This window comes from Gymnoscopelus braueri (assembly GCF_963280865.1).
Source record: "Gymnoscopelus braueri genome assembly, chromosome: 7".
Classification (NCBI taxonomy): domain Eukaryota; kingdom Metazoa; phylum Chordata; class Actinopteri; order Myctophiformes; family Myctophidae; genus Gymnoscopelus; species Gymnoscopelus braueri.
This window is the reverse complement of record NC_137608.1, coordinates 33,732,293-33,757,413: the sequence shown is the minus strand read 5'-3', so window position 1 is coordinate 33,757,413 and position 25,121 is coordinate 33,732,293. Positions and strand designations below refer to the sequence as shown.

At 42.3% G+C, this 25,121-nt stretch overlaps 1 protein-coding gene across 2 annotated transcripts in view; it reads right to left on the bottom strand.

Annotated features, from left to right (window-relative positions):
- The window catches only part of unc5db (unc-5 netrin receptor Db), a 288,363-nt gene that overhangs the window by 97,100 nt on the left and 166,142 nt on the right, over positions 1-25,121 (bottom strand). For both annotated transcript variants that reach the window (XM_080434213.1, XM_080434214.1), the window contains exons 3-4: positions 13,687-13,830; positions 8,598-8,701 (exon numbers count right to left, since the gene is read on the bottom strand). In XM_080434213.1, the coding sequence (XP_080290339.1) occupies positions 8,598-8,701; positions 13,687-13,830 (248 nt within the window). The remainder of the gene's footprint in view (positions 1-8,597; positions 8,702-13,686; positions 13,831-25,121) is intronic.

Below are 25,121 nucleotides of genomic sequence, written 5' to 3'. Positions count from 1 at the left end.
TTTTGAGATGGGGGGTCCGCGACCAAATACATATAATTGTGGGGGTCCAAAAGTTTGAGAACCACTGATTATAGCGACATAAGTTTGATCAAAAAAACTGTTAGGATTTAGAAGACATTTGTAGAATGCCCAGAAGCAAAGATTTGAGTTACAAATGTTTGCTTTAAAAATATATATATATTCAAAGATTTGCACATATTTTCACGATAAAAAATAAATAAATAGCAGATCTACAAGCTCATAGCGCGGCACTCGGTGCCGCGCTATGAGCTTGTAGATCTGCTATTTTTGAATAGCCCAAAGACATCTTACAATGACACAGATGCGTTCCCGGTCTTAAAGGGTTAAGAGTGACAGTGCATGTGCACACACACACACACACACACACTGCCCCGCACATCATCTCATTCAGATGACACTTAGGTCGCTGATTAGATGCTGAGAAATGTTCTGGCTGGAGGGGCAATTAGAGGACAGAGGGGAGAGAGCGCTGTAACGTGTGACAGTGCAGCCGTCATAAAGACTTATGAGGAGAGAGCAGATGAAGATCAAAGACCGTAGCCCTCGCCGCCGAGCTCGTGCTGACCTCATCCCTGCTCCTCCTCTACCTCTGCCTGCCTCCCTTCGCACCACCTCCCCCCCCCCTGACCTGGCACCTGGCTTTGAAGGTGACCCAGAGACAACACTGCACTGCTGCAGCATGTAGTAACCACTTTGTAACCATGTTGCTATGTCAGTGGTTTTCAAACTTTTTTAATGTCAACGACCCCAAAATGTATATGTATTTGGGCCGCGGACCCCCCATCTCAAAATATTTTGTTCCGGGACCCCCCAGAAGCAAAGATTTGAGTTAAAAATGTTCGCTTAAAAAAATATATATATATTCAAAGATTTGCACAAATTGTCTCGATTTTTCAAAAATAGCAGATCTACAAGCTCATAGCGCGGCACTCGGTGCCGCGCTATGAGCTTGTAGATCTGATATTTTTGAATAGCCAAAAGTGTAAAATAATGCTTTTTAGCTCAAAGCAAAAAATGACACAGATGCGTTCCAGGTCTTAATGGGTTAAAGCACAAGGACACTTTGGGTTTTGTAGTTGCCTTGTCATGATGTAACTTTAGTCCAATCGGCGAGATATCGCTGATTGGAAATCCCTTGATTAGAAATTGATCATCCAAAAACAGTCTCCTGATTGACTTCCATTGGACGGTGAAACAGCTCTCAAAGTCACTCTTTTAGGACAAATGAATGCAAACAACGCTGATTCTAAAACGTCACAAAACAAGGTTTCTGCATTTTGTTTTACATAAAAATGTTGATTTGACTATTTTGTAGATGCAGATCCAGTTTTCTTCCTAATAAATAAGTTGACATAAAAAAAAATATAAATAAAAAGGTAACCTTTGTACACGCTTTACAAAGGGATACATTAACACTGAGGATTTTGCCGGCGCATACTTTAGTATAAGTTCTATAAAGGGGAATTATTATTTACTGCTGAGTCATACTTGGCCCCGCAAAAAACACGACAAGGGTCACAATCCGCTTCCGTCAAGCAAGCTGAATGGGGACAGTTGCACATACAGTACAGTCCACCCCCCCCCCACCTCATTAACTACTGTTGCCCTTGAGTAAAGCACTTAACACCCCTGCATGTTCTCCGCAGAGCCACACTGTCGCCAAGGTGTCTGTTAATACTGCATGTGTGAATCTGCGTCAGTGTAAAGCAGGGTGTTGCTGTACAAAGCGTCTCCAACGCTCAGTCGACATTGCCCGTGTACAAAATGTAAATTATGATTTACAAAAACAACCCTCTCAGCTCCCCATGGAGGTGTAGGCGCCATGTGGGTTGCAGAACTTTTTTTTTTTTAAATTGCTGAATATCTCATCAACACAATTACACGGATTAAGCAGTGCTGACAGACAGCAGACAGACTGAACCAGTCCCCCCCGGGAAACCGCCGTATCAGGAGCCACGCCAACGAGCGAGCGCGCAGCTAATCCGGCAGACGGATTCTCAGCACAGTTTATCAACAACACGCACACGTTATGAAGACAGCGCACGGCGCGCACACAGAGAGAGAGATAAGGATGCATGGGTGCAGTACATTATGCGGGCGAAACACACGAGGATGACTACTGCACAAAGTGTTGCACACATAGGCTACTGTACACTTTCTGAAAGATATGCACGCGCTCAGACGCACGCAAGCTCGTGCACCTGTAATTTCACACCGATGTAACACACACACGCACGCACACACAAAGACGCAGTTTGAATTTGACACACATTGGTGTACTGGGATAAGTGTGGGGCTTGACAGTGTCTGGGTCGTGTTGGAGGGGATGTCCGATATTATCGGCCTCCCGATATTATCGGGCCGATATTAGCATAAAAATCAATATCGGAAAATATCGGTATCGTTTTTAGATTTTTTTTTTTTTACATATATATATTTTTAAATAAGTTACAGGAGTTCTTAATGTATGGTGTGTGTGATATGAAATGTGAGCTTACCATAATCACAGTAATCCTTAATCATATTCAAGGGCTTTTGTAGAGAAATGAGACACTTTCAAATTAGAGCACTGCAGAGGGCAGGTGTGTGTGTGTCTGGGTCCAGCTGACGCTCGTTGACGCTCGTTAATGGTATAGGCATCAAAGCAATTATGCTTCCGCACTGTCAAATAGGCCAAAACATCTAATCCAGAGGTCTTCAACAGGGGGTCCGCGACGCCTAGGGGGTCCGCGGAGGTACTTCAGGGGGTCCGCGAAATTGTTGTTTGATTAAACAATATTTTTGTTTGAAAAAAAATTAAACTTTTTTTTCTTCTTTTTTTCCCCAAAATGTCAAATTGTCTTTAAACATAACATGAATCCATAGCAAACAGATACATGGAGGCACAATGCACAATAACATGGTATGTTTATACATATTTTGTAGAGATTTTTTCATTTTGCACACCTACTGGGGCAGGTGCGTATAGGAGCAGGCAATATAAAACACAATTGTATACATAAATATACAATATATGTGGTAGCCCCCCCTACCCTACGAGGTAGGGGGTCCCTGCTCCATCTCCACATCAGTTTGGGGGTCCCTGGCCTGAAAAGGTTGAAGACCCCTGAAATCTAAGAATAGTGGGACTCATTCAAATGATCACCAGTGAGTCCTGCGACTCACTTTATTGTACAACATCACTCTATTATATTAGATTTATTAGATATTATATTGATAGTATAGCTATTTTATTTGATTAGATATGTGATGTTGTTAACTGACAATTAGTTTACTTTTGGTGGAAAAGCCTGCATATATATCGGCTGATATCGGTATCGGAATATATTGGACAATATCAGCATATCGGTAATCGGTAAAAAAGTCAATATCGAACATCCCTATCTACAGTGTCTGGGTCATGTTGGAGGGCTTGTATCTCTACTAGTGTCTGGGTCATGTTGGAGGGCTTGTATCTCTACAGTGTCTGGGTCATGTTGGAGGGCTGGTATCTCTACTAGTGTCTGGGTCATGTTGGAGGGCTGGTATCTCTACAGTGTCTGGGTCATGTTGGAGGGCTGGTATCTCTACAGTGTCTGGGTCATGTTGGAGGGCTTGTATCTCTACAGTGTCTGGGTCATGTTGGAGGGCTGGTATCTCTACAGTGTCTGGGTCATGTTGGAGGGCTGGTATCTCTACTAGTGTCTGGGTCATGTTGGAGGGCTGGTATCTCTACAGTGTCTGGGTCATGTTGGAGGGCTGGTATCTCTACTAGTGTCTGGGTCATGTTGGAGGGCTGGTATCTCTACTAGTGTCTGGGTCATGTTGGAGGGCTGGTATCTCTACTAGTGTCTGGGTCATGTTGGAGGGCTGGTATCTCTACTAGTGTCTGGGTCATGTTGGAGGGCTGGTATCTCTACTAGTGTCTGGGTCATGTTGGAGGGCTTGTATCTCCACAGTGTCTGGGTCATGTTGGAGGGCTGGTATCTCCACAGTGTCTGGGTCATGTTGGAGGGCTGGTATCTCTACTAGTGTCTGGGTCATGTTGGAGGGCTTGTATCTCCACAGTGTCTGGGTCATGTTGGAGGGCTTGTATCTCTACAGTGTCTGGGTCATGTTGGAGGGCTGGTATCTCTACAGTGTCTGGGTCATGTTGGAGGGCTGGTACCTCTACAGTGTCTGGGTCATGTTGGAGGGCTGGTATCTCCACAGTGTCTGGGTCATGTTGGAAGGCACGGGACCCCCTGAAGCAAAGATTTGAGTTACAAATGTTCGCTTTAAAACATAATATATATTCAAAGGTTTGCACAAGTTTTCACGATTAAAAAAAAATAGCAGATCTACAAGTTCATAGCGCGGCACTCGGTGCCGCGCTATGAGCTTGTAAATCTGCTATTTTTGAATAGCCAAAGTGTAAAATAATGCTTTTTTAGCTCAAATCAAAAAATGACAGTGTTGAAATGATAGGTGATGGAGAACCACTAAGTGTGCCCACGGTGACCAGCTGCTTCCCCCCAAATGCTACCGCTCCTCCCTGGAGTTATGCAGAGAGAGAGGCTGCATTACTATTCATTCCAACCCGATGTTAGGAAGGAAATAAATAGAGGGAGGCTCCTGGCATGGGGGTGTGGAGGGGTAATTGCTTGGCTTAGTAATGAGGCTCATCATCTACGCTCTTGGAGGCTTTTGCTCTGACCTATGAGGAAATAACAGCGGCACACACCGGCAGGGGGAACGAACGAGGAAAATAAGTGTGAATGTGTGTGTGTGTGTGTGTGTGTACGTGTGTGTTTGTGTGTGTGTGTGTGTGTGTGTGCGTGTGTGTGGGGTGGGGGGTTATGTTGAGTATAGTCTCTTATGGGGTGGTCGACAGAGAAAGCAGCTTGTATTACAGTCGTGTTTAGCAGATTCAACCCCCCCACCCCCCCCCTCTCTCTCTTTGTGATATGCACCTAGTCTGGCCAACCGAAATGACTGCGGATGATAGGGAGGGGGGGGGGGGGGTTCACATTAACCCATTAAGGCCAGAGGTTCCGATTCTACAAAATGTCTTCTAAATCACAACAGTTTTCTAAAAAGCGTATGTTTCTATCTATATCAGTGGTTCTCAAACTTTTTCATAATTGTCAAGGACCCCCAAAATTATATGTATTTGGCCGCGGACCCCCCACCTCAAAATATGTTGTTCCAGGGACCCCCAGAAGCAAAGATTTGAGTTCAAAATGTTCGCTTTAAAATAATATATATTCAAAGATTTGCACATTTTCATGATTTTTCAAAAATAGCAGATCTACAAGCTCATAGCGCGGCACTCGGTGCCGCGCTATGAGCTTGTATATCTGCTATTTTTGAATAGCCCAAAGTGTAAAAGAATGCTTTTATTTTGCTCAAATCTAAAAAATGACACAGATGCGTTCCCGGTCTTAATGGGTTAAAGAGCTTTCATTCAAAGAAGGTGAAATTGGCTGATCATTTCACACTTTCTTTCAGAGTAACCCAGTCAAAGAAAAACTCATTACGTGGCGTTGCTGTCGAGTTCTCTCTTCTGGCCAAATAAAAAAAAGAGATCATCACTTCAGAGCACACGCTCTCTGATATCTGAGAAGTTAAGAAAGTGCATCGGCTTTGAACTGAGCGCACCAGAATGGAAATTTAAAACCACCCTCTTCTTACATTCTATTAAGTATGGAAAAATTGCAATCTCTGCTCCTTGGTTAAAATATGTGCATATGTTGGCATTCACAAAAACAAACTGAAAGTGAGCCCTATGAAGACTAAGGAGTTCTTTATTTTTCTTCAATGTTGTAGATGGTGGAAATTATATTCTATATCTATATTAGAAAATGTGACCTTTAGGACTTCATCTATCATGAAATGAAACGGGGGACAAATACATTGCTGGTAATTCTCCACCCAAGAGTGAAATAATCTCTAGCTAGGACCAATGGTAATGCGTATACTGACTCCACTCCAATTCTGTTGAAAGTGAAATAATAAAAACCTCAGAAATGTTTGAGTTAAAAAACAACTCAAAATACAGCTCGGAAACTTATAACTGGAAAAAAATAATTGGATGGGAAGAGAATGGGCGACAAACTACATTCAGCAATGTCTTCAGTGTGACACCTCTCTCTTCATGCAAATGAGCCTCACCACCAGAGTCATGGGAAGATGCTTTATAGCAGAATGTCAGACTCACACGCTTATAGAAACCGCTTTAGCCACAACGGTATACGAAATTGATCCAATACTACTGTGACTCGAGTCTCATTAGCTTGCCCTGACTTCCGTGCTGCTGACCGAGGGGGAATTTTCTTCCACACTCACTCCCCTCCTCTTCACAAAGAGCTGTGGATGTGTTTATGGAGCCATCCAAAACAAGACAAACAAAACAAACACAAATAAATAAATAAAAAAAACCTACAGACTCACATCCCATTAAGACCCCCAGGAGGTGTTATCTGCCAGCATCTGCATCCTGCAAACCCCACTCTCTCTGGAAGCTCACAGCGTCGGCACTCATGTTCACAATCTCAATATTTCATCCATCCGGGGAGGTGCTCTGGAACCAACCGGACTGAGGAGGTGGTGGTGGGATTGCCTGGCTTTTCGTGCTCACTCTACATTATTCACTCCCATCCCTCCTCCACGACTGGGCTCATTTGTGTTGACAAAGGACTAGACGGGAGAGATTGTGATTCCATCTGCAGGGCCACTCCAATTCCACTATTTTTATACCCCCCTACCGCTGCAGATCCGCCGGAGAGCGCCTGAGTGACATCATTCCTCCATTTCCACAGTGAATCATTTATCCCATTAAGACCTGGAACGCATCCGTGTAATTTTTTGATTTGAGCTAAAAAAGCATTATTTTACACTTTGGCTATTCAAAAATAGCAGATCTACAAGCTCGTAGCGCGGCGCTATGAGCTTGTAGATCTGCTATTTTTCGAAAAATCGTGAAAATGTGTGCAAATCTTTGAATATATATATTATTTTAAAGCGATTTTTTTTTTCAAATCTTTGCTTCTGGGGGTCCCTGGAACAAAATATTTTGAGATGGGGGTCGGCGGACAAATACATGTCATTTTGGGGGTCCTTGACATGAAAAAGTTTGAGAACCACTGATATAGAAACGTAATTTTTTTCAGAAAACTGTTAGGATTTAGAAGACATTAGTAAGAATCGGCCTGAGGTCTTAATGGGTTATACAGTCCACCGATACGGGGGCTGACCTCGGCCCCCGATTCGCTCCCATGGGCGACGTGCATAAATTACACAGGTGTACGTAGTTCACGCTGATTTCCACGGAATGCAATGGCCAGAGCATGTGTGCATTTAGGGAGTTCATTTTATATAATGATACAGAACTGTTATGGATTTAAAACCGGAAAACAATACTGTATATTATTATATTATCCGGAGAACCTTGACATTAATAGATAATTCAACATTTCTTATTTATAGCCGATTCGTTCTGTTAAGGCGTCAGAGCGTGATGTGAGTGTTATCTGCCATCCTTTTCAAAAAACATAAGTGCTAAATATGGCATACATTATTTTGTATGTATGTGTTGTGCTTTGCTGTACAGTAGGTCCAGTCTGCAGACAATGGTTCCACTTACTGGACAATAGAGAACTGAATCAAATTGTAATGAAATATTATGTCCAATCAAAGATGGCACATGCCACAACTGTGGCCAATCTCAGTTTGTAAACATTGTGGAACTCCTTCCAATAGGCCTACTTAATATCTGTACATCTTTATGCTTATTTATTTGCGTTCTCTGACCCAGTGACACCAATCTCCAAATCTGTCCAAAAGATACCGTATATAGAACAAAAAGTGAAACGGAGACAGAAAGGGACACAGAGAGACAGAAAGAGAGCAAGAGCGAGTGAGAGAGAGAGAGAGAGAGAGAGAGAGAGAGAGATAGAGAGGGAGGGAGAGGGAGAGAGGGAGAGGGGGAGGGAGGGAGGGAGAGAGAGCTGTACTCTGACTCTCAGAAATAACAGACAGCTACTCTGATCCAGAGATTGTCAACTCTGTGGGAGTATAAGCTCTCACTCTCTCTCTCTCACTGCGTGTTCAGGGGGTGGAGGTGAGTTCTGGTGGATGACTGAACAAGGAGGGGGGGGGGGGGCGTCCTGATGTGATCTTACCCTCGCCACGGGCATTTCCCTCAGTGGGAGTATGAGCTCCTCTCTCTCTCTGTGAATGTGTGTGTGTGTGTGCGCGCGAGAGCGAATGCATGCGTGTGTGTGTGAGTAAGTGAGAGAGAGAGAGAGAAGGGGAGAGACAAAGAGAGAGAAAAAGGTGCCAACCTGGTATGCTATTATCTCTATGTGCACTCCCTCTGATCAAGATCTCTCACACTCTGTAGGAGTGAAAGCCCCCCCTCAGCGTGATCGTGTGTGTGCGTGTGCGTGTGCGTGTGTGTGTGTGTGTGTGTGTGTGTGTGTGTGTGTGTGTCATTAAGGGTGTGGAGTGAAGGCTCGATGCTGTCAGCATCAAGTATAATCTGGGGCTGTGTGCATGCGTGCGTGCTATTCTTTTTGTGCAGAGAGTTTCAGATGGAGAGAGAGCTCTGGTCTTACCTCTGCAGCAGGTATTCCCTCTGGGGGACGGCAGTGCAGGACGATCATCCCCATGATGGGCACCTCCTTACCCTGAGGGTCCTGCTCAAAGTTTTTCCTCAGGTCTGCGTGGGGAGAGGTGATAAGGAGGAGAAGCTGTCAAATGTCTGGGAGTTTACAAATATTATTATAACCAAATGGACCTGTAACCCATTAAGACCTGAGGCTGATTCCTCAAAATGTCTTCTAAATGCTAACAGTTTTTTTTTCTTAAACTTGTTCATGTCAAGGACCCCCAAAATGATGTATATTTGGCCGCGGGGCCCCCGTCTCAAAATATTTTGTTCCAGGGACCCCCAGAAGTAAAGATTTGAATTACAAATGTTGGCTTTAAATATATATATATTCAGAGATTTGCACAAAATGATCACGATTTTTCAAAAATAGCAGATCTACAAGCTCGTAGCGCGGCACTCGGTGCCGCACTACGAGCTTGTAGATCTGCTATTTTTGAATAGCCTATGAAATCGGTCTTAATGGGTTAAGGGTCCATATATTTCCACACTCTCAAGTTTCAAGTGGATGGAATTAAAACTGCTTATTTTTTACTGTGTACGTTTGTGCTAAAACTTGTTCTGCCTGCCCCTGGGTTTGAACTGAACAACCTTGAAAAGCCTCCATAACCATGTCGGATATGAAAGCGAGAGGCACCCAGGAACCCCTGTGCTCACTGATCTGTTGACGGGGTAGACTGGTAGGATGTGGTGTCTGCCAGGATTGTACTGATCTTCCTGGATAGTTGGGTCGCGTCCAACACAGTGAATCAATCTATTTTTGCCCCCTCTAAGAGATCATGTTCTCCTGTGGTTTATTGTAAAAAAAATTGGTAGCTGGTACTTGGAGTGATACTGTGTGTGTGGTATATGACAGCTCTTGCACTTTTTTATTTTGCAGTCTTTTGACATTTGCCCATACTGTACTAGGGCTGGTAACCTTCCTCAGAAATGATACTTGAATATTGGTCTTAAAAATTGGCAGATATTCGAATATATTCGAATATTATTATAATAAAAAAAAAAAGATTACCGGTACATTTTTATTTTTATTTTTTAATTTATTTATTTTATGTTTATTTGACAGGGACAATACAAAAAACAATGTATCAAGTGGTCGGATCCAATAAAGAACATATATTTTATTTGCTTTATAACTTGATACATTGTTTTTTGTATCATTAAAAAAATGAATTAAAAAATTCCCATCACGAATATTAATTTTCATATTTGAATATACATATTTTCCCAATATTCGAGGAATATTCTAAATTCGAATATTAATTTACCAGCCCTACACTGTACATACTGTACATACACATGTATCAGTGCGTAACAGCCGGTCAGGAAGTCTCTGTGAATTGCACTGACATTCCTGAGCAACAGTGAATCACCCAATATGAATTCATCTTATTTCTCAGTGACTCATAGTATATAACTGTTTGCTTGTATGCACTAATATGTATCGCACACGTTTATCACAGGTCAAAAAGGTGTCGCTTTTGCACTGGATGTGAGTTGGTACTCACAGCTACATTCTTCACAATATTGTGTGTGTGTGTGTGCGCGCGCGCGCGCGTGCGTGCGTGTGCGTGTGTGTGTGTGTGTGTGTGTGTGTGTGTGTGTGTGTGTGTGTGTGTGTGTGTGTGTGTGTGTGTGTCTGTACGAGTAATTTTTGCCCTTTCTTGTAATGTTTGGAATAATAATGCAACGTAATAAGGCTGACTACTAAAGTAACATGTGTAGGCATATGTGACTGACCTTCTTGAAATAAAATGTATGGATTTGATTTCAGAAAAAGGAAAGGCTAAATAACAACAACATAAAGCTACTGAACAGCTTCCACCCGGCTACCATCAGACTGCTGAACAAGGCCTTAACACCGCCTGTCACCAGGCTGGCCTGCCCATAGACTGTAAAAAATATGGACGAAGGGAACCGCCACGTGACCCATTAGTATCTACAGACCCGTTTTTTTACCTATTAATACCTGAGGCGATTCTTAAAAACGTTTTCTAAATCCTAACAGTTTTTTCTGTTCTAAAATCAAAACATTTTTTTTTCAAGATTTTTCAAAAATAGCCAAAGAAATCTAAAGTGACACCGATGCGTTCCAGGTCTAATTGGGTTAAGACACTTTTTCGGCAAATTCAAATCTGCCATCTTGGAACTTCCAGTCCCGAAAAGAAACTTCGGAAATGTCGTTGTTCCGTGTGAGTTTCAATTTCAAGAGCTCTCCCTTGCCGCCTGGGCCTGCTGCCACAGTGGAACACTTTCCTTTGATGGACTGCTTTTCCTATGTTGTATTATCTCGTTCATGTGGATTGTTCCCCTATGAGATCTACCTTGTGAATTGTCAGAGAGAGCTTTTGCCGCTTCCTTCTTATGTACAGTATCTGCTGTTTCTTATGCTACGTATGTCTATGTAGATTTCTTAGATTTTTACATTTTTCTCCTTGCTCTCACTCTCTCTGCCCCCCCCCCCATCCTCTTTTATTTCTTTCCTGGAAAAAAGCAAAATGATGGACCTTACACGAAAACTAATTTCACCCACTGAATGACCCCTGTAAACCTGTGATGTGACAAATAAAACTGATACCGATTCTACTATTTCAAAATCAAATAATAGATTAATTAATCGTAGCACTTTTGCACAATAGTAGTACAATTCCTGAACGATTGATTATCTGTCACGTATCTATCTTACCAACCAAAGTGGTTTGGTTCTGTCGACCTCTGATCTCCATTTCAGTAACCTACTCTTTTCTCTCATGTGATTGTGGCGCATCATGCACCCTCTCTACACGCAAACAGGCACCGCTGTCCATGGTGCTGAATTCCATACACTCCACTAGTGTTGGTTTTGACAGCTAATTTAGTTTTAGTCATATTTTAGTCATCTGAAATGTTTCAGTTTTTGTCTAGTTTTAGTCGACTAAATCTACAGTTGATTTAGTCGACTAAAATGTATTTGGTGGTGCCTTGATGGCGTCATAATGGTTGATTTTACACTTGTTGCATGCTGAAAATAGACGATCTACAAGCTCACAACGCGTTGCAGCGCGACGCGTTGTGAGCTTGTAGATCGGCTATTTTCAGAGAACAACACCCTAGTTCTACTGGATCTCTTCTCCACTAGTCCCTCCCTAACATTTTAATCTAGTTTTTAATTTGTTGAAGAAATTGGCAATATATTTACTCATAGTTTTAATCATCATACAGCCTATTTATTTCGTTTTTATTTAGTTTTCGCCAGTGAAAAAAGGTAGTTGACGAACATTTTTCGTCATAGTTTTAGTCGACAAAATCAACACAGCCCTCCACGTCTGTCACCAGATTGTCACCAGGTGGCTGTGGCGACAATGACACAATAATACCATAATCCAGGCCATATCCATCTATCTATGCACACAATTGTCAGCTGTACATTTATGGACTCTAGCGCTTATAGCCTACGACACCATTACGTACAATCAGTGGTGGAAAAAGTACTCAAATTCTTTACTAGTACTAGTAAAAGTACCAATACTGCAATATAGAAATACTCCGTTACAAGTACAAGTCCAGAATTCAAAATTTACTTGAGTAAAAGTACAAAAGTATTGGCATCAAAATGTATTTAAAGTACCAAAAGTAAAAGTACAAAAATGTTTGAAAATAGCAGATCTACACGCTCACAACGCGTCGCGATGCGACGCGTTGTGAGCTTGTAGATCGTCTATTTTCAAATAGCCTATGTATAAAATAGGGTTAAAGTGGTTAATGTATGTTTCATGATATCATAATTTGTATCTGAAAAGTAACTAGCAACTAAAGTTTTCAAATAATTGTAGTGGAGTAAAAGTACAATATTTGCCTCTGAGACGTAGTGGAGTAGAAGTAAAAGTATTGGAAATTGGAAATACTCAAGTAAAGTACAAATACCTCAATATTTTACTTAAGTACAGTACTTAAAGGTTGGGTAAGTGATATTTTTTGGTTAAAACAAAAAGTATTTTGTTAAAAGGTTAAAATACTATATTCTGATAGTAATCATTGCTATAGACTGTTTTTTCAGTAACAGATGTCTCCCTGTCTCTCCAGCTCTTTATTAAACAGAAAATACATTTTTCGGTAGGTGTCAAAATCTCAGCCAATCAGGAGAAAGTACCCATTTAAGCTTAATTTGTATAGTGTTCCAGTTCCAATTTTGTCTGCTCATTTCTTAGTGTCATCACTTCCAATTTCACTTGTTTAATCTGTATCCTGATTGAGTTCTCTGTCCTGGTTGGATAAAATTGGAAATGAAACTGAAACTGAAACGAAAATGCATTTTCTGTTTAAAGGTTTAATGACTCACTTTTACACCACATTCAAAGTCTTTGTCCTGGTCCTTCAAAAGTGTACAAAAAGTTTTAAGTGAAAATTCCATTCCAGTGATCAATGGTGTTTTTCTCTCACATTTCTAAAGCCTTTTCAACTGCAATGAAAAAAGAAATCTTTGCCTGCGGGTGTCGCTGGTGAGGGATTTTGCCTGTCAATCATCGCCTCTGCTCCGCCCCCCCAAAGGAAAGGATAGGGGAGGGGAGGGGCGAGGAGGAGAGTGGGCGGGATTAATCGACTGTGACCTCACTGTCGAAGGGCCAAGCTCAGATTACTTTTCAGCCTAATTATTCAGAAAACCCCAGACCACAGAAAATCCACTGAATGTTCTAAGTTCAGGTTTTTTGGGTGTAATTGAGGTCATAAAACCCCAAATAAAACATTGAAAATAAAAAAAGTGAAAATGAATGTCATGATACCTTTAATAAAGAGGTGGAGAGACAAGGAGACTCCTAATACTGAACAAACACTCTATAGCAATGAGTACTATCAGAATATAGAGCTATTTAACACTTATTTTAACCAAAGCAAATCACTTACCCTACCTTTAAGTAAATGGACTTGGTTACTTTCCACCACTGCGTACAATACAATATTAAAAGAATGCTTTTCTTTGTATATGTTGTTCGCATGTATTATGTAATAAACTGTATTAAATCTAAAATAATGATATAGTGTGCTGCCCATATACTCACAGGCAATACGGACGGTGGCCTTCCGGCTCTTGGACGTGCCCAGGTGACTCCAGGCGACACACAGGCACCAGTAGTCCTCTGGCCCGTGGAAGTCCTCCACCTGCTGCCTTGAGACGTTGATCATCACCTCGCGCACCTTCAGGCCTGCAGGCACAGACAAGAGGAGTGTGACAGTCAGTGGACTAGAGGGTATATACCATCAAGTATCACATGCCTTACGGTAAAAAAAAAAAAGCAGTGTGTAAGCTTTAACTGGAAAGTGCCGCATCGGTTAACCCATAATGGCCTGAGGTTCCGATTCTACAAAACCTATGTTGCTATGTCAGAGGTTCTCAAACTTTCTCATGTCAAGGACTCCCAAAATGACATATATTTGGCCGCGGACCCCCATCTCAAAATATTTTGTTCCAGGGACCCGCAGAAGCAACGATTTGAGTTACAAATGTTCACTTTAAAACAATATATATTCAAAGATTTGCACACATTTTCACGATTTTTCAAAAATAGCAGATCTACAAGCTCGTAGCGCGGCACTCGGTGCCGCGCTACAAGCTTGTATATCTGCTATTTTTGAATAGCCAAAGTGTAAAATAATGCTTTTTTTTTAGCTCAAATAAAAAAATGACACAGATGCGTTCCAGGTCTTACAGGGTTAAGTACGGGACCTTTAAAGGATCCCCTCAATCGATATCTCGATATCTCTACGGAGCTTGCATCAGTGATCAATGGGGTTTAACTGGGATTAGCTCTGTGAGTTCTTCGGGGGCTTGACACACTTCTCAAATCGGTGGGTTTTTTCCTCCACCTCTCCCTCTGCTCTGCTTTGCCAGAGAAAGAGAGAGAGAGAGAGAGCATTGCTGATGAAAATCCGCGACAGTGGAGCCGGCGGCTCTCGAGGGGGCCTTGATGGCACGATGTCTCGAATGCTCGATACCGCTAACAAGTGGGAAAGCGGAATCATCCATAGACACACTCTCATTAACCCTTTAAGACCGGGGACGCATCCGTGTCAATTTAATATTTCTTTGGGCTATTAAAAAATAGCAGATATACAAGCTTGTAGCGCGGCACCGAGTGCCGCGCTACAAGCTTGTAGATCTGCTATTTTTGTTTTTTTGCTAGTTTTTTTTTGCAAATCTTTGAATATATATATATATATTTTAAAGTGATTTTTTTTTACTCAAATCTTTGCTTCTGGGGGATTCTACAAATGTCTTCTAAATCCTAACTGTTTATTTGTATTTTTATTATGTTGCTATAATATCAGTTGGTTCTCAAACTTTTTTTCATGTCAAGGACCACCCAGAATGTTGTTCCAGAGACCCCACACAGAAGGGCACTCGGTGCCGCGCTATGAGCTTGGAGATCTGCTATTTTTTTTGAAAAGCCCAAAGTATGAAATAATGGTTAAATGATACACACAGATGCGTTTCCCGGCTTTAATGGGTTAATAATTTGGCCTGGACTTAAAGGCATCAAACAGCATACTGTATGTACTGTGTGTGTGTGCCTGGGACGAGAGAGAGACATGGAGACAACACGCCGCGTTGCGTAACGTAACCACACAGAAGGCGTGCGAGCCGAGCACACACACAGCACATTCCAGGGATCTGTTGAGAGAGAAAAAAAAATGGCCTCTCTTCTCTCAGTCCCTGTTTGAAAATCCTCTTAGGCAACATGCTGCAAGTCCATGGGCTGAGAAATCTTTGCAACCCTGTCGTCGCGCACCGCCTTTAGATCGCTATAATACAGCTCCCATTTTTTTATAAAATGTGAGTCATGGGCTTATGGTCTCTGGCATGTGTTCTCAGCAGAGGAGCTCTCTGTAGCCCTCAGGGTCCTATAGCAATGGTTGGGATTAAAGGCAGAGGGATGTGCAGCGTGCTGCAGACAGAAAGAGACCAATTTAAGGAGAAATAAAAGAAAAAAAACAGAAATAAATAAAAAACAGCCCCCCCCCCCCCCCCCCTAACTCCCTGTTGTACACAACAAGGCAGACACACACACACACAAATACACACAGGCGTGCACAGAGATGTGCAGATGCCCGACACGCACACAAACGCAGGCACACACACACACGCATGTGCACACGCGTTCACATAGGGCTGTGCTCATGCAGACACACACACACACACACACACACACACACACACACACACACACTGTATCACACACAAACACGGTTCTTGTGCCACCATATTCTCGATGGATGACACTGTGTTCTGACATGCTCTTAACCCATTAAGGCCTGAGGTTCCAATTCTACAAATGTCTTTTAAATCCCAACAGTTTTCTGAAAAAAAACATATGTTTCTATATCAGTGGTTCTCAAACTTTTTCATGGCAAGGACCCCCAAAATGTATATGTATTTGGCCGCGGACCCCCCATCTCAAAATATGTTGTTCCAGGGACCCCCAGAAGCAAATATCTGAGTTAAAAATGTTCGCTTTAAAAGAATATAAATATATTAATGCACAAATTTTCTCGATTTTTCAAAAATAACAGATCTACAAGCTTGTAGATCTGCTATTTTTGAATAGCCTTAGTGTAAAATAATGCTTTTTTTTAGCCCGAATCAAAAAGTGACACAGATGCGTTCCCGGTCTTAATGGGTTAATAAGTCAAACAGCCACACGTGGCGAGTGCACAGCTTGTGAAGCGTCAGGAGCCGACGACATCTGAGCCAATGCTAATTAAACCTGACTGAGAAGCAGCAGCAGGGGGCGTGGCCGTCAACATCACCGCCGTCGCGACGCGACGATGGAAATGTGAGAGCGCCGTGTGGACGGGCTGGTGGACGCCCCCCCCCCCCCCCCCCCCACAGGTCTCTGTGTCTAATGCCCGATCTATGGCGTGCCGCACAGCGGAAATAACCGATCTACAAACTCACGACGTTTTGTGAGCTTGTGGATGTGAACGTTTTTGGCGTGCAACATCATTGTACGGCAAAGCATTAATTAACCACTTAAACCCCAGAATATCTGAATTATGGGGGAAATTCTCGCTGAAAATAGCAGAGCGACAACAAGTTCACAGTCGATCGGCTATTTGCAGCGAAAAATATTTTACGTATACAGCGAAAAACAGAAAAGTCACTAGTATAGAGCCCTGAGGGATCGCTCAACAACGTATGGGGTTTAAGGGGTTAAGCATCGTGCTGGGCATAAATGACAATGGAGTCTCTTTTGCGGTAGTGGACAAAGTACTCAACCACCGCACTTGAGTCAGAGTATAAATACTCCTGGTCAAATATATCTTTTTAATATCAATGCATTGCTGAATAAAATGTTTTCAACATTTTTTTTTTTTAAAGATGTTCAATAACCAGATCTAAAAGCTCACAATCTATAGCGATGCAGTCCTAGACATGTAGTTGAATCAAAAGCACAGATACTCAAGTAAGTACAGAAATAAATGACAGTACAGTCGGTGTTGCCAGATTCTGTGAGAGAAACAAGCAACCAGGTCTAGGAAAACCAGCCCATAAGAAGCGACTATGGGCCACACGTGCACTTTAACATATACATCAGCTATTTGAAAATAGCAGATCTACAAGCTCACAACGCGTCGCGATGCGACGCGTTGTGAGCTTGTAGATCGGCTATTTTCAAATAAAATCTTGCGGGGAAATTTTTATAAGCCGATCTGGCAACCCTGAGTACAGTACTCAAGTAAATGTACTTTTTACTCTCCACTACTGCTCTTTTGTCTTCTCTCACAGTGTGCATGTTGTGGGATGGATGGATGGTGTAAATGAGGCAGCCTCATGTCCACATGGGGTGCACAGTTCTGTGTGCGGCGTGCGTCTGGTCCAGGGGCGCTACAAGTAACTTTTAATCACGGCTGACAAGGCCTAGGCTAGAGAAGAAAATGGCTACAGTTAGTAGAGGACGGATAAAACAAGTGGTCGGTGCATCCCTGCAACAGAGAGAGAGAGACAGAGGCTGAGAGAGAGATGCAAGAATCATTTAAAATACATACATCCATAAGAGCAGAGGTGGTGAGGAGACGTCTGTGTGTGTGTGTGTGTGTGTGTGTGCGTGTGCGTGTGCATGTGCGTGTGTGCGTGTGCGTGTGTGTGTGTGTGTTTGTGCGTCTGTGTTGGGGAGAGACAGCAGAGAAAATAATGACTAATGACGCTTTATGATTGTGGGCTGCTGTTTGTGTATGAGAAAGAGAGAGAGAGAGAGAGGGAGGGGGAGAGAGAGAGAGGGAGAGGGAGAGAGAAAGAAAGAGAGAACAATAGGAAGAGATTGGTGCACTGTATGAGTGATAGAGCGAACTAGAGACAATAACTATGAGAGAGAGAAGAGAGAGAGAGAGAGAGAGAGGCACGGTGCGAGAGAGAAAATTTAGAAAAGCCAAGCCGTCGAGAGACAAAAATGGAGACGAGAGAGGGAGAATGTAAGTTAAAGAGAGGTAAAGAAAACCAGAGAGCGAGGGAGGGAGAGAGAGAAGACAGAGACGACAGTCAGATTGAGAGATTGAAAAAAGAGAGAGAGAGACAGCGAGAGAGAGTAATATGCTAATGAGAGAGGAGAAAAGTGGCGGTGATATCTGCCGACAGAGCAGCGCACACATAGCGTACACATCTCCTCAAGTCCAAACCATCCTTGACAGGTGGCAACGCCCCAGAGAGAGAGAGAGAGAGAGAGAGAGAGAGAGAGAGAGAGAGAGAGAGAGAGAGAGAGAGAGGGTAGAGCTGCCACAGTGTCGCCTGTCAGCCCTATTTGTTTACAGCAAGCAGCACTGTTGACGGGCCTTATTAGACGACAACTACTTGATCCGTTTTCCCCACCAATCCCAATCCTCGCTCGCCAAGTTTCCACTTGACAAATGCAAAAAGAAAAGCCAAAATGTACAGAGCATCAACACATTGTCTGGATGAGAAATTGAGATAGCCATCGTGGGGTTGTTGTAGTGGTTCAGACACGTGTGGAACCACATGTACCCCCACTGGCTTCACACTGAATCCTCTGCTAGAGCCTTCTAGAGTCCTCTTTTACGGCTGTCCGACTCAATACAGAGGAAAAGTACAAACAGCCAGTGGCATGTTCACTGCCCCGTCACCACCAGTGGATTATGGCCCGTTACCTGGTAAATCTACTCTAAACATCCTCCATCGTCATCATGTTGACAGAGAGATAGCACATGATCTTTTCTGTTCTGTAAAAAAAAAACGAAAACAAAACGAAAACCTGCACGACAGGTAAAGTAGTGAAGATCACCACTTAAAATGTTGAATCCAGCGAGTACTATGACCAGAGAACAAACGCTCCCTGTCCTGCGTTCAACGTTGCAGATTTGGAGGTTATATAGACTTGTGTTCCTACACTGCAAAATAGACGGATTCAACCGTCTATTTTTGCCAGGAGATAATGTAGTAGAAAAACCTCCAGTCTCCATTCGGTCAGTTGTTTACACTATAGGAACGAGTAGGACGAGAGTCCTGACCTGGTAATTATGGATAGAAAAATATCTTTGTATGTTGTTTTCGCAAGTTTGCCAAGTTTGTGCCGTTTCCCCGGGCAACTGTTTATAAATTGAATGTTGTGGGTGGCAAAACATTCTCTTTACAGGCATGTTAGGAACAAGGCGTGAAAGAAATCTACCTATAGAACGCTGTATAAATAAAGGTTAATAATAGAACAATGAGACGCCCCTTTAGCTGAATGGTTAGCTGGGCATACCACCACAAGGATACCAAATGCCGCCTTCAGCGTGTCCCCGGTTTGTCTCTCGGCCACTGGACTGATTACTTAACCAATTTAGACCGGGAACGCATCTGTGTGCCATTTTTAGATTTCTTTGGCTATTCAAAAATAGCAGATCTACAAGCTCGGTGCCGCGCTATGAGCTTGTAGATCTGCTATTTTTGAAAATTCGTGAAAATTTGGGGAAAAATCTTGGATTATATATATTTTTTAAAGCGAACATTTTGTAAAATATTTAGTTCCAGGAACCCCCAGAAGCAAAGATTTGAGTTACAAATGTCCGCCAAAAATAAGAAAAAAAAAATCAAATATTTGCACAACTTTTCATGATTTCTCAAAAATAGCAGATCTACAAGCTCATAGCGCGGCACTCGGTGCCACGCTATGAGCTTGTATATCTGCTATTTTTGAATAGCCCAACAAAATCGAAAAATGACACACAGATGCGTTCATAAAGAGTTAAAATAATTATATTAATAATAATAATAATAATAATCACATTATAATCACAATAATAATAATGATAATAATAATAATAAAATATTGTTCGCAAAAGTCAGAGCTTTCAGGGCGTCTGTAAAATGGTTTATTTACAGTACATCCTGAAACCAACTTGGATCAAAGTGTCTATTGTGTTAAATGTTGTTCAGATTACGCCCCATTTTATATATGATTACAAATACATTAAATCACACTTGTTTCATCGCCTATTATGTACTGCTAAAAACATACTATGGACGAAAGTCCTATTCCTTGATAGGTAAGGTGTAGACTGCCCCAACCCTCCTGATTTCGTGTATAGAGGGGCGGGTGTATAGAGCCGGCGAGAGATTGCGGCTGATCCCATTGGTTCACCGATCTGTCCGTCAACCCCCGCCCCGTTAACACAACATTACGAGCGACGCCCACTGCACTCTGGTTGGTTGGGAAATGAAACACTTCCTCATACCGAGTACACCGACCCGCTGGGCCAGGCTTTTATTTTTTAGCAAAACTAAGCAATAAAAGCCTGGAGATCGAGGCTAGGTAAGGTGTAATGTGAACATGTCCATGGTGACATGAAGAATAACTCAACTATGATGCATCTCAGCTACAAGGACAGACTTCTGCACCAGAGCCTTTGAGATACGAGAAAAGACTATGAAAAGGCCAGAGAAACTCTGTGTGATATGTCTCAGTGTGTATCTGGGAACATTTTTATCGAATGTTTTTGGTTCAGCAGAGTTTGGCGGTTTGAACAAACACAATTCCATACTGTTGGTGTTCTGACTGCAATGTATAATCAATATTTTATCTCTACTCAATCTTTTATGAACGTTTTAGGCCATTCTTGGTTTTTATGACTGCAACTAATGATGATTCTCATAGTCAATTCATCTTCATATTATTGAGTTGCTAATTTGATTCAGGCGGCCCTCACATGTAGAGTTCGAGCCGCTAAGTAACCCTCACACCTACATCGCACCACCGATCCAGACCCCGGTTAACTGAAGTATTATAGGGTTTAAAGGAGTAGTTTACCCCCAAAAAATTACTTATGTTCAATCAATTATACACACCCCATAAGGCTTGATTTCATGGAAATAGTTTTTGTCGCATTCCTGAGCCAATCATTTGATGACCGGTGGAGTCTCCTATGGAGACTCCTATGGAGACTCAATTGAGTCTCCTACTGAGCAGCCACCCGGTCATCAATATGATCGGGCGTTTACTGTTGCGCGACATCAAAAATTTGTTGCTAGGGTGATGTTTGTCCTTCATAATACTTTTTGCCCTGCCCAAGTCCCTACTCTCATAAATGTCCTGCAGAGACTGAAGAGTGCAATTCAGTGGTACGTTCCGCAGACCTCACCACCTTTCGGAGTGGTCGTATAGGGCATAGCAGTGGCGGCCATTTCCTGGTTCCACTTCAAAATACTCAATGCATTTTCCCATTGACATTTCCAAAAATATTTATATCAATTAATATAAGCCTAGAATCAAGCCATCCAGGGTCCTGGTGAATCATGACCATTAAACATTTTTTTCTGTTATTTTATATTTAATTATATGATATCCTATATTTAATAAATACCCTTTGTTTTGCCGTTTTCAGAAAAGTTTTTTCACAGAATCAAACGTTTTATGGTCATGATTCACCAGGGCCCTGGATGGCTTGATTCTAGGCTTAAAATAATTAATATCAATATTTTTGGAAATGTCAAAGGGAAAAATGCATTGAGTATTTTGAAGTGGAACCAGGAAATGGCCGCCACTGCTATGCCCTATCGGTCCTGATAAGAGCTCTGTCGAAATAAATGTTTTTTTCCCCCCACCCTGACCACCTGGGGTCTGGCAGTCAGGAAGTCCAGTACCCAATCACACACTGTAGGGCTCAGAAGACGTGCACGATGGAGGCGGATGAGGGAAAGAGCTGGATTACAAACAATAATGTAGACTTGAATATGCTCAACAACCACCCGAGACAAACCTCAAACCAACTTTACTTATGAACATCATAACATGAACAGCTTCATCAAAATAATGCTTTAAGGCTCAATAAACTACCACCGATCAAAAAAAACAAGACAGAGGTAACACATCAAATACTTTAAGTTATAACATTTTAATACATTTCCCTATAGCGTTAACTCTTGACCCGTTTTCCCCTACCGAATACAAAAAACAAAACATTACTGCCTACTCACGCCCACCTTCTAAGCATAAGCACGCAGAACGATCAACTTTCAGCATGAAATAATGATTTTTATTTTCCTCTTCCAGGCTATTTTACGTGATGGATTATTGGGAAGAAGCACAGAGGCTGCAAATCTTCATTATTTCACAAGAAAAAAAAGGTATTCATCACAAAGATTAAAAACATAATACATTTATGCATTAGATATTTTTTCCATGTTCCATAAATCACTTTGTGACCTCCTTGGGTTGTCTGGACCAAGGGGAGAACGAGAGCAAAACCATGCCTAGATTACCAACAGGAACCTGCAGGCACTACAGATCAACACAGGTCCCAAAAGTCTCATGTTTCATTCAGTTGCGCAATCCTCCACACGGGCAGTTAGGTGTTCAGTGTCTTGCTCAAAAGGAGCCGCTCGCTGCAGTCGAGCGAGGACGCGGGTTTCTTATTCACGTCTCCGGGTTTCAACCCAATCAGTATTCTAACCCACTAAGACCTGAGAAGATTCTAGAAATGTCTTCTAAATCCTAAAAAAAAATTGGGAAAAAAAACCAATTTTTTTTTTCTCGATTTTTCAAAAATAGCAGATCTACAAGTTCATAGCGCGGCACTCGGTGCCGCGCTATGAGCTTGTATATCTGCTATTTTTGAATAGCCTAAAGAAATCTAAAGTGACACAGATGCGTTCCAGGTATCAATGGGTTAACTTGTAAGTCTTGGCCTTTCAAGGCTGATCTTCGTTCACATGCTTTGCCCTTCTACCCAAAGCAGTCTGTATGATGAAAGTTTAAAAAGGGGACCTTTCTTTTGATCCTACCATTCTGTTTCCCCTAGACGGCACGCAATTACACATAGCATGGCCAAACTTGGCCCACCATCTCTTTTAGCAGAAAAATGTACCCTCTCCATGTACAGTAGCTCTGCTCTATGCCTCACTATGCTTGATTGCACTTTCACACCACCATCTTACTCTCCTTTCAGGTCACAAGACAGTCGTCCCCTCCTTTCCTCCCCACATCCAACTAGTCTAGGCACAGCTTAAGTGCACAATCTGCTAGGTATGTCATTGCATATTCATTCCATTCCATATCCTGCTCATTTTTAAGTAAAACTTTGATCTTGAACAATGAAAGACCAAAATAGTCGAGTGATGGCTATAGTTCCTGCTGAGTCAGAATTGAGAGCTAATGTAGACGTCATGGTGCTTAGAATAATGGCCCCATCATTAAATGAATTCTACAATGACCTGTAGCTGCAGCAGCCTCTTATTTAGGGCACACTCTCCCTTAGTCAAGTCAACCAATTATCACACACAATGATCACAGAGAGGTGGCTTTTATACTCAATCCATTACAAAAGCCCACCCAAGGAATTCAGAATTACAGTACTTACTGAGGTAGTGTGTGTGTGTCTGTGTCTGTGTGTGTAGGGGGTACAGGTGTGTGAGCTGTATTTGTGCACGTTTGTTGGCGCTTGGTTTCATGCATGTACAAGCAAACAGCTATACATTTGCGTTCTTGTGCATGTGTGTTCTGTTAAGAAACACAATTCAATGATAACTGGAGGCATGACTAAGCGGTCTCTTCTGCATCTAACAAAATTATAATTATAATAATTCCCTCCATTAACATGAAAGATGGATATCTCCTTGCGATGCAGCTAATGTGTTTAGAAAAAATTATATAATAAAGAACAAGAATAAAGAATTTAAAAGCTACGAGCAGCCCCTATAGAGTAAACTGTAAACAGCATTGCCAAAGAGTGGCACTAGAGCAAAATACATGGGGTCACGAAAATCAGTAGGGTTCATTCTGAAATCTACCTATTGGATCTTCATTGGATCATCTTGTGTGAAAAGTCGATATTTTGCTTTTGTGCTATATAGCAAGAGAGATAATGGCGTCCCTGAAATATTTATGGCAATCAGCCCACTTGTGTGGCGTCAACATGAGGCTAATAGCAGAAGATAACACTCGAAGCGTATTGGGGGCACTACACTTATTGTAAATCTCACTCCGTACCACATTAGCATAGCATCATTGTCATCCTCATTATATCTGCTCCAGCTAGCCTGCATTACAAGACTAAGGCTGTGGTTACACAAGTCCCGTGATGAAACCGGAATCATGGCTATTAGTGCTGTTCTGAAAGAAATGTTATGTGTGCTGCAGCAGCAGCACTGATGTTACCCAAGACTTTTTTTCCCTAAATGAATTCCAAAACCAGAGATGATTTTACTTGGTCTGTGTCCACATAGCAACACAACTGGCACATGCACACACAGAAGCCCAGGAATACACAAATACACACAGACGCATGCTGGCAGATATACACACATTCACACACACATGCACGTGCCTGCGCGTGCGTGCCTGCACAGGCGCGCACACACACACACACACACACACACGCACACACACACACACACACACACACACACACGCGTGAAGGTCCATTAGACTCCATTTCGCCTATCTTTTTGGAAGAAGGATATTCGATAGCAAGCCGTTTTTATTCCCCCCCCCTCCTCAAAAGGGAACTTTTATCTCTCAACTCCATTAGGCCCCTTGCCCACTTTTTCAGCACTGTAAGGTGAGCCAGTCCATACCCGCAGCTACAGCTCTCCTTAAAATGACACCAAATTTCTATCCAGCAAAAAAATGAAGTCAAGCCAGACAAAAACAAGAAATATACAGCTAATAGCTTACAGACATGGCATCGCTGTGAGACACAAAGAACACAAAATGAGCAGTAACATGGTACAGAATAGGAAGCAGCCCCCCCAAATCCAATTAAAAGTCCCGTTTGGTCATGAACATAAAATACTGAGCTATTGTTGCTATTGGGTTTCTGGTCAGATAGTGGTGTTACCTGTTGATTGATACACTGTGCCTTCCCCCGAGGTATGCTGGAGTGAAAAGTCTCCAATAACCCCGGCATTTCTGTAATTTAATGTCACAGTGGTGTTAGGGGGGGATTTGGGGCTTTGCTTCCACAGTGGTGGCGTTTCCGTTTTCATCCCAGTCATGACTTGCCGCCG